This window comes from Talpa occidentalis, unplaced genomic scaffold (genome assembly GCF_014898055.3).
Source record: "Talpa occidentalis isolate TD23 unplaced genomic scaffold, MPIMG_talOcc4v2.1 talOcc4.12, whole genome shotgun sequence".
Taxonomy (NCBI): domain Eukaryota; kingdom Metazoa; phylum Chordata; class Mammalia; order Eulipotyphla; family Talpidae; genus Talpa; species Talpa occidentalis.
The window spans coordinates 70,139,362-70,154,890 of record NW_023601212.1 but is presented as its reverse complement, the minus strand read 5'-3'; the positions used below and the strand labels follow the sequence as shown (position 1 = coordinate 70,154,890).

Below are 15,529 nucleotides of genomic sequence, written 5' to 3'. Positions count from 1 at the left end.
TCACCTACTTTGCCCACCACTGAGCCAGGCTACCAATACCTTGCGTCCCAATAGTGGTTTTCCACCAAGTTGCAGGTTATGTTCTCACAGTCAGCTTTACAACTACCACCAGAGCACATCAAACCAACTCACATAACTTTTGCATCTTTGTCCTTCCCCTCCCTACTACAGAACTTGCCAGAGTTCCATGATCATCACAAAACCATGGAACTTGAAAAATGAAAATAACAATTATCATTCTGCTGGAGAGATTCAGATATTTCCCACAGCTGGATTTCTGAAGGCTACTATCAGGTGGCAGATCCCTTATCCCCTGGCTTGTTCCAATTCCCAAAAGATAACCCCATGCCCCCCACCTTCATCATCTTTAAGGTTTACTTATGGAAACAATATAGCTTTTCCCTAAGCCAAAACTTCCATTACTTAAGCAGTTTTTGAAACTCCTCCACTTTGCGGACAATTTTTCCTATACTTATTTCCCTAAAAATAAAGTCTAATAATCAGCCTAAAGATTATATTCCTTAAGTTAATTCATATTTTACTTGGATGCTATGTAAATCAGTAACAACCTTTACTCAATATTGACACTGACAAGATTTTATTAAAGTAATTTTAAGACAAGACAATAAAGTAATCTAGACAATACATCACAAGGTAGCTGGTTAAATAAACTGTTGTATGCCAATGCTGCTACCATACGTCATGGTTAAAAATGAGGTAGGCCTTCAGAGTTTGACATAGAAACATTTCCAACACACATTTAAAAAAAGCAAATTGCATGAACATATACAAATGTTTCTTTATACATACATAAATTATACCATTTATGAGAAAAGTAAATAGATATATATAAAGATAAAAAAGAATACAAAAAGATACTTAGAATTTTTTAACAATGTTTACCAATAGCTAGAGTAGTGGAGAGGAGGGCACAGTGCATGAGGAAGCATTTGCATTTTATCCATATAATTTACATTTAAATTTTATATTAAGATGACTTTTTTATAAAATTAAAAACTTACTTTTTATGTTGCTATTAAGGGGTTTTTATTTCTATGTAGTCATAATATTTCAGGCATTTTTTTAAGTTAGTTTTAAAATAATGAAACCTAAGTTCTTACACAAACAGCCCGGAGAACAATGCATTCAAATTACAGTTCCACTAGAAATAATCTAATTGAGAAACTGTAAAATGCAGAAACTCTGGAAAAGTTGCAAATTTAAAAAAATACAGCATGTGGCACTACCAAGCTATACACAGTACTTTTAAAAGCTCGAAGAACTTTATAAAAAGAAGACATACCCAATGCCGTTTGTGTACACGCACATACCCACCCTATGCTATAATGAAAAATGTGTCCCCAAATTTTTAGCCTAAATACTTCATTGCAACATCTTCGATTAGGGATAGCATGTTCTGGTTGCAGGAGAGTTTTGTTTTTATTTTGGTAATTTTAAAAAAGAAACTAAAATAATTGTAACAGTAGTTAGTTACAATGTCATCAGATACCAGGCATCAAACACATTGATCAATCATCCTTATAGCAACAAGAGATAAAGACAGAGACTGAGAGGCAACTGATTATGCCCATAGTGAGGTTGATAAAACTAAGGTCCAAAAAGGTTAGATCATAACTAGTACTGCCCAAGTTGAAATTTAACCTCGGTCTGACCTGGATTCAAACTACATGCTATGTTCTTTTTATGCTATCACACAGCTGAAAAGGAAATAATTGATAAGTCTAGAATTCATAGAAAAATGAACTGGGATGACAGACCTCCAGATATTTTTGTTCAGGATTTATCACAGAATTGCCTTCATGTTTCTCTAAGTAACTGAACTGAAAATGATAGAGGTTCATATCTCTAAGCTACTGTGTAGAGTAACAGGCTTCTAGTGGGTAGGCTGAGTTGCACCCAAGTGAGTGAAGATCACATGTTATTAATGCCCATCCTGAACAGTACTGCAATGCTGGGAAACCACCACAAATTAAGACTAACCTTACTTCAACCTTAACCCGCTTCTTATCACAGGCACAAAGGGAAGAGTCCAACAGACCAAAGAGTGAGCATTACCTAGGACATGGGACCCAGTTCTGTTAACTACTATTATACTCACGAAGCTGGCCGGTCCTGTCTGAGGTCGATGGTGAAAACAACTGCATCTTCACCTGCAGATAGGAACGTGCAGGGAGAGTCGGGTTCCAGGGCCAACTGAAGGAGAAAGGGAAGGGTGAGGTTTCTAAAGATTTAGGTTAGAGGTCGTCCAATTCATTCCTCTACCTTGGGAAGGGCTTCATTTAAAATGTTCACCAAGAGAAATGTCTGTCTTTTTTGTTGTAAAATCCCAGGAAAGGAGGTCATTTGAGCTCATTCTCTCTTGTTCTGTGTGAATTATTTGCAATTTGTTTATACAAGTCAAAAAGACAGGTGATATGCTCTTTTAACTAAGTCTCCAAGGGATTTGAACAGTAATACCAAAGGAAAATTTATCAGCCATTAGGGCTCATTCTTAAATAAATCAATTCCACAATGGGAGAGAAATGGTATCTGAGTCTCATTCCTCTACATTCTAAAAATTACCTACTTAGTGGACTGGGAGGATTAAAAATTTAAAAAATAGGTAACTTTCACATTTCCTGAGCCACATAGGCTAGAAGAGGATACCCTAGGGCTCCACCTACACGTTTGGCTCAGGGTTGTAAGAAGAGATGACCCTGCTGCCGCTGGCATGGAAGAACATGGTACCTACTCAGAGACTCGGCAGCTCCTAGCTCCTCACTGGCTGCCATGACTATCTGGCCTGTATTTCCAGCTCTAAATTAGGGTTTCCAGAAATAGCTACTTGTGCACTGAGAGCTATGAGCAGAAGAGTTGGAGCTCTAGTGTATGAGGAGCCAACCATTAGCACTTGAGAGCTGTTAAGATGTTCTAAATACAATCAAAGACAATATAAAAGATTCAGAAGGCAAAGGAGATTTAAGGGTCTCCAGATCAATCATGGTTAGATATAATCAACTGATCCAGCAATTCCAATAAATTTAAGGTGGCTGCCTTTTCTCCCCTCTAATCTACAAACCTTACTGCTGAAAGAAGTTAGGTACCCACCGCAAGGAATGCCATGGCAGAAATGCAGCAGAGCTTAGACTAAAACCCGCAGAAGAGTGGATGCATACCCTTTGAGCAGAGCTCACTTACCTTGTGTGACGCCCCCTTGTGCTGGGCCACTCGCTTGGTATTCTTGCAGCACTGTGTGGCGGATAACTCTGCCACCCGCACCTGCCCGTCACGGGCACACATGGCCAGGGTGGAATCACCGCTGTTGGGAAGGAACTTTGCCTGGGGTGTTAACAATGAAAAATGGGACAAACAAAAAGAAATTGAGGAGGTGAATTTGAGAGGAAAAATGTGATGACAACCCCAACTTGTCCCCTTTTATGACACAACAGCTAGAAACTTGGCTTTCCTACTCTTAAACACTTGGCTACAATCCAATTTCTTTCAAAAGTTAAAGGGGAGAAAGAAGAGGAAAAAGTAGCCGTTATAGGAGAGCATTTCAGTTGCCTTGGGAAGGCTAAACTGTACAATGTCAGTACTCAGATGAAATTACGTCTATGCCAACCAGGGAACAAAGAAGAAAAAAAGGAAAATCTATCTTGACTCAGGAAGCAAACATAAATTTGCTACAAAGAGAAAGGAAAGCTACAGGAGATGATAGAGAAGGAACATGAAAGCGCTTAAGGATAAAAGGCTAGTATCTATATGATGAGAGGGGCTGAGTAAAATGTCCAGAATATCAGGATCAGCTTATATTTACCAAATGTTTATTTGCTCTCAGGTATGATTCTAATCATTTAGCTTCTATTACTTAATCCTTATAACCTCAATGTTATTAGTCTTGCACTATAAACAAACTGAAGACAGAGATTAAGTAATCTAAGATCACACAGCTCGTAAGAGGTAGGACCAGGATTAAAACCCAGCAGCGTGGCTTACGAGACTTGGTTCTGACATTACCTGCCTCCTCCTGAGGCACACATGGTACTTCCTGATGAGCTCTAAGCACCCCACCTACAATGAACTCCCTTGAACGCTCAAGGAAACAAAAGGTTGCACAGGCTCTCAGCATCCTGAACTCCTCAACATCAGAATAGGAAGCACAGTAAGACCAAGTACAGATGTGTCCTAACAACCCCGCTGTCAGCACCCTCTCCAGGTAGCAATTCAAGCTGTTCTAACTCATGCTTGCTTTTCTCCACTGCTGTTCTGCCCCCTTGCCTCACCTGGAAGACATTACTTTTGTGGCCGCTCTCAAAGTCCAGCACTGGCTGCCGCCGCACCCAGTCCCACACCACCACTTTCAGGTCATCACTGCCACTGGCCAGCCAGGTGCCACGCTGGTTAAAGTGCAAGGTGTTGACACAACCAGTGTGGCCCTCAAGCCCGTGCTGCAGGCGGAAACGCTGCACAAACACTCGGGCCCCGCAGGCCTCATATACAAAGCGGGCACTTGAACCCAGTTCCCGCTCCCGCAGGGCAGGGAGGGCTTGCCAGCGAGGTCGGGGCAGGGCTGATGTCTCTGAAGACACCCAGTCCTCTAGGGCCCTCTCGTCATCTGACGAGTCCTGCTCACGGTTGGCCCGCTTGCGCTGTACTCGGCGTCGAGGATGCTCTTCCTCCTCCTCTTCCTCTTCCTCTTCCTCCTCCTCCTCTTCCTCTGAGTGGTCATGGACTTGGTTTTCATCATTGATGGAGTAGTGGCCAGTGTCTTCCATGCTGTCTGAGTCCTTGTCTTCACCTGAGCTCTCCGTATCTGTGCCTCGGCTTTCCGTGCTGGTGCGGGTGGGGCCACCATCATCCCCAGTTAAACTCAAGCTCAGGTCTGAGGCCTCCACTTCAATGCCTGAGGATGTCTCCCTCCCCTCCTCAGCTCCAGACATCTCTTCTGGACTGCTTGACAGGCTTCCTGCATGTTAGTAAGGAATGGGTAGGTAAAGGGAGATTAAAGAAATAGGATATTGTCAGAGATATTTTCCTTCCTTAGCCTAAGAAATCATCACATCAAAAGATCAAGAATCCAACTCTGGTCAAAGTGTTTTCACCACAAATGATTATAAAAATTATCTTCCAAGGGGAAATCTTGGACAAGAAACTAAAAAGATCAAGATCAAAGCCTCCACACACCCCTACACACGAGAACTGCAGGGCAACCAAATATTATTCTAAATCCTCAAGAAGCCAAGCATTGGCAGACTGTATGAAAGTATGCCTGCTACAACTACCTGAGGCTCTGTTCTGCTGCATGGGCATCTATTAATTACAGCAAATAATTAAGTCACTCCCCACTCCCCCAAGTAAGAGTTGGCATAGCCATCTTCTTAGAAAAGCCTTGAGAATAACTGACTGAAACCATTCTGATAGCAGATGTGAAGTTGGACCCATATTGAGAAAGCACCATTACAACATTTCATGCATCCTAAATTCTGAAGTTTCTCCCTGCAAGGTCCTAAAGCCACTAAGAACCCAGAAGAAAGTAGAAGAGCCAAATGGGAACTGTGAACATTTGAATGGTTCATTGTTTACTTTTTCTTAATAAACATATTCTGACTTCCAACAATATAATACTATAGAAATTCTTTATTTAGACAAATTTTTAACAGAAACATACAAAAGATTGATTAAAAAAAAAAAAAGCAGGGCTACTATGAGAGAAAAGCACAGCAACATATTCCACAGTCACCAGGTTAGCTATAACCAGGGCACTCTTAGTGATCAAACTACCTACAATTAGATACTGTAGTCTCTCAGCTGACAATGACAAACCATACTCCAATTATGTCTATGGCAATGTTCCAGAGCCAGTATGACCACAATGCCAACCTAAGGTCCAGGTGAGAAGGAAGAGGAGAAAAAATTTTACATAGTGCTCATGGATGCTTTCCTCAGAAGACTACAAACTGTATGTTGTCTGAAGGAAAGGTGGTCAGAAAAAGCAGACTATGCAAGGGGTTAAGTTTGTACCTTAACAGCACTATGAAGCTACCCGCAGCCACTATAGCACGAGTTCAATCCCTGGCCAGCCAGGGAGGTAATCCACACAGAACAGCAGACCTTGCCTGTCTCACCCGCTGTTCCCCTCAGCAGTGTAGTTCAGTCAACCCACCTGTTGTTCCCCATTCTGTCTCTGGTGAATCCTCTCACCACCACCACCTCCCCTACTACTGGCCTAGACTCCAGTTCTTGCATGCATAAATAATCTTTAAAAAAAAAAAAAGGCTGACTAGCCACATGTGACTTTGGATGAATTATTCCACTCTAATACCACACTGATGGGTAAGGAGTCAAATCAAAGTCAAGGTACCTTACTGCTTAGTTGTTGGATTAGAGCAGTAATAACTAATCACTTTCTAAGCAACAGAACTCCTTTTCAGTAAACTCTTAGACAAAACCCAATACAGAAAACAAGTGCTTTGGTTCAAGTAGTGACAAAAGGCTGGGAGACATGTAAACAGCTCTTTTTAAATAGCACCTCAACTAAAAGCTCAGTATGAAAATAACCTGGCTAAGAACTGGATGAAAAAGGGAAAAGTACAGCAATTTGCTCCTGAGCACTACATTTGTTCAGACTGGTATATATATGCTGGGAAAGATTAATAATTGTGGTTTTTGAAATACAACTGTCAGAGATTGGGAGTGGTGAGCAGGGATAAAATATCACACCCATCACTTCCATGAAAAAGGAAAAACGTCAAAACTCATAGCATTGTTAAAATTATGATTTATAAATGAAGAGTACTTTGCAGGCCTTATCACATTAACATAAGGGCCAGAGCACATCAAAAGTTCAGCAGGAGATCCCTAACAGTCTATAATCAAGATTTTTTTTCTGTCAAAGACCAGACAGTAAAAGTTTGAGGTTTCACAGGCAATATGGATCTCTGTCCCAACAATTCGACTCCACAGATGTAGCAAAAAAAAACACGCACATACACACACCCCACCACAAATACTACGGGGGGTGGGGGAAAAAAAACAGGAAGATTGGGGTCCAGTAAATTCATAAAAACAGTGGCAGGCTGGATTTGGCCTGAATGCCCTAGTTTGTCAATCCCTGATCCAGCTAATGGTCAAACACCATATCCATTGTATAACTCAAATTCCTCTAGAACCCTTGTGCCTTTCAATTAAGCCCAGAGAAAAATTTGAACTATTTTCTTTTACAGAAAATGAATGAAAGCATTGGTAAGGAAAAAAACAAAGGGACATATTGAAAATATCACTTTCCCTTCCTTAACTTCACTGTTCTACTCATCACATCAACTAGAATTTCAGCCTCTAATCCTGACCTGAAGGTGCTAAGGACGCCATGCTATCCAACCTACTTGAAGGACGTTTCTCTAGTTTAGAAGTTAGCTCAGAGTTGAGGCACTAGTCAAAAAAAACAGCAAGTAAGGCCTGCCTCCCTGGTGGTGCAAGGGTTAATCACAGCACTAGGAAGCTATCCACAGCCTCTGCAACACAAGTTCCATCCCCGACCTGCCAGGGAGCTACCCACATGGCACAGCAGACCTCTCCTATCTCGCCTGCTGCTCCCCTCAGTAGTGTATTTCAGTCAGTCTGCCTGTTCTGTTTTCCGCTCTGTCTCTGGTGAATCCACTCTCACACACTCCACACCTCTGGCCTGTACCCCAGTTCTTGTATGCATAAATAAATCTTTGGGGGGAGGGGGGAACCAGCAAGTAGCTATAGCCTATCAGAATCTAGATATTCTACTTTGAATCTGTCCTAGACCCAATGATTTCACACTTGGCAGCACTGGTCTTAAAAAAAAGAAGGCCCCAATTCTCCTCTCATCTTGTATCTCTTGTCCTGTCTCTACCAAAGGAAGGAGACTTTTCATTATCACTGGGGAAATCTCACCTTTCCCTTTCCTACCACCAATAGGGTCTACTTTTTATCCTTTAATAACAGTATCTCCTAACTTTGTCCACCCTTACCAGTTTTCAGAATTCCAAACCACTTAACCTCTTTAAGAAGCACAACTCTACTGCTAATCTCCTGAAGACAACCAGATAAAAGCTAAAGGAACAGAAGCACCTGACAGTCCAAGGTGCTTCCTACGTGGGTTTCCTATACTTACAACACAGGAAGGTCACTCTTAGCAAAGATTTTCTCCTCTAAAATCCAGGTCTCCACTCTCTCTGGGGGAGGAGAACCTCACTTGATAGCAGAAATAGCTTCACCTCCATCTGGCATCTTACCATTAGCTAAATCTGTCTTGCCATCTGTGCTGCTCCCTTTGCTGGACATCTTGAATTCTATTGATTGTAGCCAGCCTGAATTTGGGAGGAAGAAAATGAAACAATTAGGAAACAATCTGGGAAAGGTGGTAAGGGACAAGGAGAGTTAACAGTATACAGCCACTGTCATTTTTACAAAAAATCAGCTTTAGGTGTGTGCTCAATAGGGCTTCACAATAACTAAAAATCATATCAGATTTCCCCTGATATGTCTAAATTCCATGAAGGGACATAACTTTGGGAGGTCAAATGTCATCTCTCTATGTTATTCACCAAGTACCTGTCAGTGCTTTTACAAATGGGAAAGAGTGAACTTAAATAAAATTTGGAACAGCAGGCATGTATAAAAGGACAGGTATTTCAATTAAGGCAGAGAGCCTTAATTCAATACAAAAAGTTAGCTTCAGCATTGCCCTATAGGCATGAATCTTATATTATAAATATTAGTCACATGTATCCACAAACTCTTATTGTGGATCACTGTCTTCACAACACAAAGGGATGGGTCAGACTGTGAATATCATTTTACATTCAAATCAACAGAGATACAGAAAATCAAATTCTTGGGGTAAAATGGCAAACACTATTTCATTTAATTCCACCAACTTTGGCCAGATCCCTCTTTTTTGGCAAAGCCCCAACTGGGGATCAGGGTACCAAAGCTTTTTTCCTTTATCTACTGTAACATTTATTCAAGGCCTCTAGTCTACCTCGAGCAAATTCCAAAGAGCAAATAATAATATTATTCAGACCAGAATTTTGTAAAGCCCTTTCAGTGCCTTGGACAAAAGGCAGTGGTTAAAGACAAAGTATGATTATGACTCCAGTCCCTGTACCCAGGCACACTGGCCTCTAATCTTTCAACAGCCCTTTCATTCCCATAACAATTATCCCAGAAGCAGCCCCATCCTGATCCTTACCCCCTACTCCCCTCTACAAAAAAGGGGTCCTCTGCCAACAGACAACTGCCTCAAGAGTGCTCAGAGTGGGCCTCCCCGGTGGCACAGCAGTTGAGCGCTGGGCTGCGAAGCTGCCCGCAGCATCTGCAGCGCCGGTTCGATCCCCGGCCTCCGGGCGAGGGTCCCATATGGCGCAGCAGACCTCTCCTGCCGCCCACTGCTCCCCTCAGCAGTGTACTTCGTCACTCTGCCTGTTTTGCTCTCCGCTCTGGCTCTGGTGAATTCTCTCACCCTCCCGCACTTCTGACTGTACCCTGCGCTTGTATAAATAAATAAATAAATCTTTAAAAAAAAAAAAGATTGCTCAGAATAAGCCAGAACAGGAGAGAAACAATGTAAGAGCAAGACCCAAGCTATACTTGAAGGAAAGGATACCTGGAAGAGTGATGATGAAAGAACACCAACAAAAATATGTAAGGCCACAGAATGAGAAACAGTAAAGAGCTATTGCAAGCAGGCTGTTTTCCTCCTCCTACTTAGATTCATGTATTTTTGTGCAGTATTCCTCATAGACTTTTCTCCCCCTTTTCAGTAGCCCTGTTGAACATCTAAGCTCTGTTGAACATCTAAGCAATAAATACCTCCTTCAGGCCTGGTGGCACAGGGGTTAAAGACAGCGCTATCAAACTATCACCAGCCACTGCAGTACGAGTTCCATCCCCAGCAGCGAGGTAGCAACCCACATGGCGCAGTAGGCCTCTCCTGTCTTGCCCGCTGCTCCCCCAGCAGTGTATTTATTTCACAGGATCTACCTGTTCTGCTCCCGACTCTTTGGTGAATCCTCTCACACACACCCCCACCTCTGGCTTACACCCCAGTTCTTGTATGTATAAATAAAAATAAATCTTAAAAAAAAAAAAGGGCCTCCCCTGGTGGCGCAGCGGTTGAGTGCTGGGTTGCAAAGCTGCCCGCAGCCTCTGCAGCACCGGTTCAATCCCCGGCCACCGGGTTAGGGTCCCACATGGCGCGCAGACCCCTCTTGCCACCCGCTGCTCCCCTCAGCAGTGTACCTCGGTCCTTCTGCCTGTTCTGCTCCCTGCTCTGGCTCTAGTGAAGTCTCTCACCCTTCCGCACTTCTGACTGTACCCAGTGCTTGTATAAAATAAATAAATCTTAAAAAAAAAGAAAAAAAAAGAAGCACTCCAGAGAACCTTCCTCATCCACTTCCACACAAGCCCAGACTAATGGAACTTTAGTTTTATAATGGGACTAGAAAACCCACTTGCTTTGCCAGCCTAGATGACCAGGTATGAGAAGTAGAAAAAGTTCCCATGAGAGTCACCCACACCCACGGTGCAGAAATCATCATCTGGGGAAACTGGCTTAAGGTCCTGAAAGAAGGGATCGCTATCCTTTGAGGGAAGAAGCTGAGAGACTTTACGTCTAAATTCAGAAACAGAAAAAAGCTCGTGAATGCTTATGTAACTCTGTTTAATCACTGACTTGATAAGCAGAGGGCTTCTAAAGGTCACACTGTAGGGGCCACTGAATTTAGCAAAATTACTCCTAGAATGAAAATTAAAGAGTCCAGGGCTCTAGTATCAGCTAAGCTATCAGCATACTTTGTGACTGTGGATGAGCTACTTAATCTTCCCTTGATTTCATCTTTTTTTTTGTCACATTACTTGTATTCCAGCGGTGGTAAAGATGAATAGAATTATATGTTAAAACTTGTGCAGAGGATGCGCTAGAGCAGCGGTCTCAAACTGATTATGAACCTCTATCAGTGAAGACTTTGAGCATGAACCCTCAATACCTATGTACACACACAATCAATTCTCATTAAATATTAAACTTGTCTTGAAAAATAGAAACTTCTTTATTTAACATTCCTTTTTCTGTATACCACTGGATCATCTTCCATACCTCTTGGACTGCAATCATACCTATTTTGGGAGATAACTCCCCTAGAAAACCAAGAAATGATGACAATAATAAAACAATTACACTTTGGAGATATACTGTTATTTTTATCATATAAATTTCAGCCAAAATGAAGAAATTTAAAACCATCTCCACTCTGGGGCAGGAGTTAGAGTGAATGCCAGAATCACAGCAGACTAAGATGCTCAGACTCTGTCCGTGTCAAGAGCAGCAGTTACTCTACAACCTCTTCAACCACTAAAGAATGCCACCTTGTTTTATAATCTGAAGTTAGGGACCTAACTTAACCCAAACTTAAGGCATTCTCATCATTCTTTAATGCATTACATTCCCAATAAATTATTTTTACCTTAAATTCCATGTAAAATCCGAGCCCAGGCAAATCAAACTGGAAGAGCTGATGAGCTCACTGCCCCAGGTAGCTGGGAAGTTTAATTAGATTAGCTCTACTGCCTGTACTCTAAAAATAACCATAACCCCTGCCAAAATGAAGGTTAAAGAGTAAACTATTGGGGGATGGGGAGAAAGACCTGGGTGTCATTTTAATTTCTACCAAGAAATACCAGTGACCTAGATCTTTTGTCTTAAGAAAAAGGCCTCAAAATTTTAACCAAACATATGATAAAATATTAACTAAGAAAGAAAAAAAACAACAAGCAGAGGGTGTTTATTACAGATAGTATTAAGAGTACTTTGTGGAAAAGGCACTACCAGCTCTTGTTTAAAACCACTGAAGCTTATATTTTTCCCTAATACTAAGGAAAGAGACCATGTATACCAGATAACAGAACATCGAAATGCAAAAAAAAAAAAAAAAAGGGTACCTGATTCTCACATTGCACAATATACAAAAACAACATGGATAACAGACCTAAATGTAAAAGCGAAAACAGTACACCTTCCAGAGAAAACGAAGGGGATAATCTTTGGAACACTGGATTAAGCAAACATTTAAGATAGAACACAAAAATCATAAAACATAAAAGAAAAAAATTTAATTTTGTACATATCAAAATTAAAAATCCACTCTTCAAGAGACAATGTTAAAAAAAAGAAAACATACAGACTGGAAAAAATAGCTACAAAAGACATTAAGTTAAGGATGGCAGCTAGAATGTATTTAAAATCTCCCACAACTAAATAACAATCTATTGAAAAGATGCTCGGTATTAGTCACTAGGAAAATACAAAATAATAAAACCACAATAAGAACCCGCTACAGGGCCTCCCCGGTGGTGCAGCAGGTTGAGTGCAGCACTGTGAAACTGTCCACAGCCTCTGCATCCTGGGTTTGATTCCCCGCCAGCCAGGGAGAAACCCACATGGCACAGCAGACCTGCAGACCTCTCCTGCCTTGTCCGCTGCTCCCTTCAATAGTGTCTTATGTCCATCTGCCTGTTCTGCTCCCCACTCTGTCTCTGGTGAATCCTCTCACTCTCCCACGCCTCTGACCTGTACCCCAGTTCTTGTATAAATAAATCTTAAAAATAAAAAAAGGGAAAAAATATCTTAAAAAAAAAAAATCCTCCACACACATCAGAATGGCAAAAATGTTTAAAATAATAATAAAAACTTACTTTATTAGCACTTAGTAAAGTGCTAATAAGAAACAGAGCAATTAGAATTCTCATACACTGTTCACTTTGGAAATAATTGGGCAATTTTTTAATAAAGTTAAACATATGCTTACTATACAACCCAGTAATCACATTCATGTATTTACTCAAGAAAAATGAAACTATGTGCTCATCAAAAAAAAACCCTGCAGGTGAATATTTTAGTGGTTTTATTGAGATTCACCAAAAACTAGAAATAATCAACTGTTCTTTAGCTAGTCATGAACAAATGAATTGTGGAGTAGTAAAAAGTGATGAGCTACTGGTACTGACACACACAGCAACACAGATGGGTATCAAATGTCCATATGAGCAAAGGAAGAATCAGGACTCAAAGAGCTTCATAATGGATGAATCCATGTATAGGACATTATGGAAAAGATAGACTGTAAGAACAGAAAGCAGGGCCTCCCTGGTGGAACAGGGGGTAAAGACAGCACTATCAAGCTATCACCAGACACTGCAGCACAAGTTCAATCCCCAGCGGGCCAGGGAGCAACCCACATGGTGCAGCAGACCTTTCCTGCCTCGCTCACTGCTCCCTTCAGCAGTGTATTTCCATAGATCTGCCTGTTCTGCTCCCCAATCTCTCTGGTGAATCCTCTCATACCACCACCCCCACCACCACTGCACATCTGGCTTGCACCCCAGTTCTTGTATGCATGAATAAATAAATCTTAAAAAAAAAAAACAAAAAACAAAGCAGATCAGAGGCAGCAGGGATTAGGGAGGGGGAAGGGAAAAGACTACAAACTAGAACAAGAAAACTTTGGGGAATGATGAAAATGCCCTATGCTTCAATCACAGTAGTATTATGTGGGATCCTGACCTTTCCTGTTCTTGGGGCTGCTGTCTCAGTGCCCAGAGTTCCTGCTGGTCAAGCTAAATGTACAGTCAGGCAGGGGGCCTCTAACCAAGGACAAAAGTTCTGGCATGAGGAACATACTGGGAAACCAGTATCTGCTGAAAACTGCGGGCAGACATTATGGCCAGATTAGCAAGATCAGCTAAAATACCTTTCTTACAAAGATCAGCAGACAGGTAAGTAAGAATAGGGAATAGAGATAGTATGCTTTGCATAGCAGGAACAATGGAGCCCCTCTCCATCCCCCCAGCAATAGCCCCTGGTCATTGCACCCTAGCTTGCAACAGACAAGAAGGCATCCCAAAGCGTTTGCCTAACTTCTCTGAACCTGATTCTTTTTTTAAAAAAAAAAAGATTTATTTATTTATGCATACAAGAACTGGGGTACAGGCCAGATGTGTGGGGGATGAGAGGATTCACCAGAGACAGAGTGGGGAACAAAACAGGCAGACTGACCGAAACACGCTACTGAGGGGAACAGCAGGCGAGTCAGGAGAGGTCTGCTGCGCCATGTGGGTCAGCTCCCTGGCAGGGGATCGAACTCATGCTGCAGTGGCTGCAGATAGCTTCACAGCAGTGCGCCTCTAAATCCCGTGCGCCCCCAGGGAGGCTCTGAACCTGATTCTTAATAAACAGACTGTCCTTGGATGGGACTTCACCTTCTTGGTATAGTCCCTTTAGGCTTCTGACTGCTCCACATGGACCTTGAGTAATCATTCCCTAGTCCGCACCCAAAGCTGCCACTCTATGATGTGGCAGTGATACAATGATGTATTTTTAAGAACCCACAAAAGCATCACTCAAAACAGGTGGATTTTACTATATGTAAATTATACCTTAATAAATCTGGTCTTAAAAAAAAGAGAGAGAATGGTGGGAAGGGGCAGAAATCATATAAAGTGTTAAATGACATAAAACCCAGCAATAAAAAACACTCAATTCTTAAGGATGTGATTAATAGAAGTCAGCAAAAGTGGACAATCTGCCATAATAAACAAGGCCAAAACATCGGGTTTTCTTGCTTAAAAGTGAAAGTGCTAGAAGGATTTTTGCTGCAACCAAAGTTACCTAAGTGATTTATCAGCAACCACAGTAACCCACAAAAGATGAATCCTGAAGTTGATGACAGCTAAGGACATCAAGAGTTTAAAGTTGTTCTAAGCTACTAGCGAAAAAAGTGGTTATACCATTAATTTGTATAATTATGCTTTTTATTTCTACTTTCTAAAGTTCTCTCAATTTCATTTTAATTTATTTGGGGCTAGTGTCTGAGAAAACAGTCTGCTAACTCTCCCTGATTTATTTCCTAAGACAGGAACTCACTCTCCATTAGGTCCCAGGAGTCAGGCCTCAGGCCAACAAAGCAGCCCTGTTTGGCATACCTCATACAACTTGATCACCCAGTTCTCCTACCGTATTTAAATGAGATAAGGTTTTAGCATTTCCCCTGAATTTAAAAGGTGACAGTAAAAAATATTCTGATTATAGTAAGACAGATATATGAACACTACACAGTCCCTGATTCTTTTGGGAAGACAGATGTCCCATCCACTCACAACTTTGAACAGCTGTTCAGGTCTGATCTCCATCCAAAGTACAAATTTGCTTTTCAGTACTATGTGGCACAGTCCATCTAGAAGCAACCAGTCCTACTTTCCCTTTCCCCAATTTTTGCTTTCAAGCTGAAATGGCTCATTTTAAATTCATCCTCCTACCTTACTGTTTTTATACTTCACAATAAATATTTTTCCACACCACTTTCCTGCTTCCTATGCCAGCCATACTCAACTACAGTTTATTAATCATAGAGAACCTAAGGCATTGATATTCAAAGGAAAAGCCCAAAGCAGCTGAAACTGATACGACACAAAAACATGCTGAAGCGGTGGGCAAAGAGTTAGCTCT

General features: G+C 41.5%; 1 protein-coding gene across 4 annotated transcripts in view; it reads right to left on the bottom strand.

Moving 5' to 3' along the window:
- DCAF8 (DDB1 and CUL4 associated factor 8) overlaps positions 1–15,529 on the bottom strand; it is a 41,310-nt gene that overhangs the window by 20,140 nt on the left and 5,641 nt on the right. For all 4 annotated transcript variants that reach the window (XM_037506671.2, XM_037506673.2, XM_037506674.2 and 1 more), the window contains exons 3-6: positions 8,262–8,336; positions 4,284–4,966; positions 3,199–3,339; positions 2,120–2,214 (exon numbers count right to left, since the gene is read on the bottom strand). In XM_037506671.2, coding sequence (XP_037362568.1) covers positions 2,120–2,214; positions 3,199–3,339; positions 4,284–4,966; positions 8,262–8,310 — 968 coding nt within the window. In that variant the 5' untranslated portion in view covers positions 8,311–8,336. The remainder of the gene's footprint in view (positions 1–2,119; positions 2,215–3,198; positions 3,340–4,283; positions 4,967–8,261; positions 8,337–15,529) is intronic.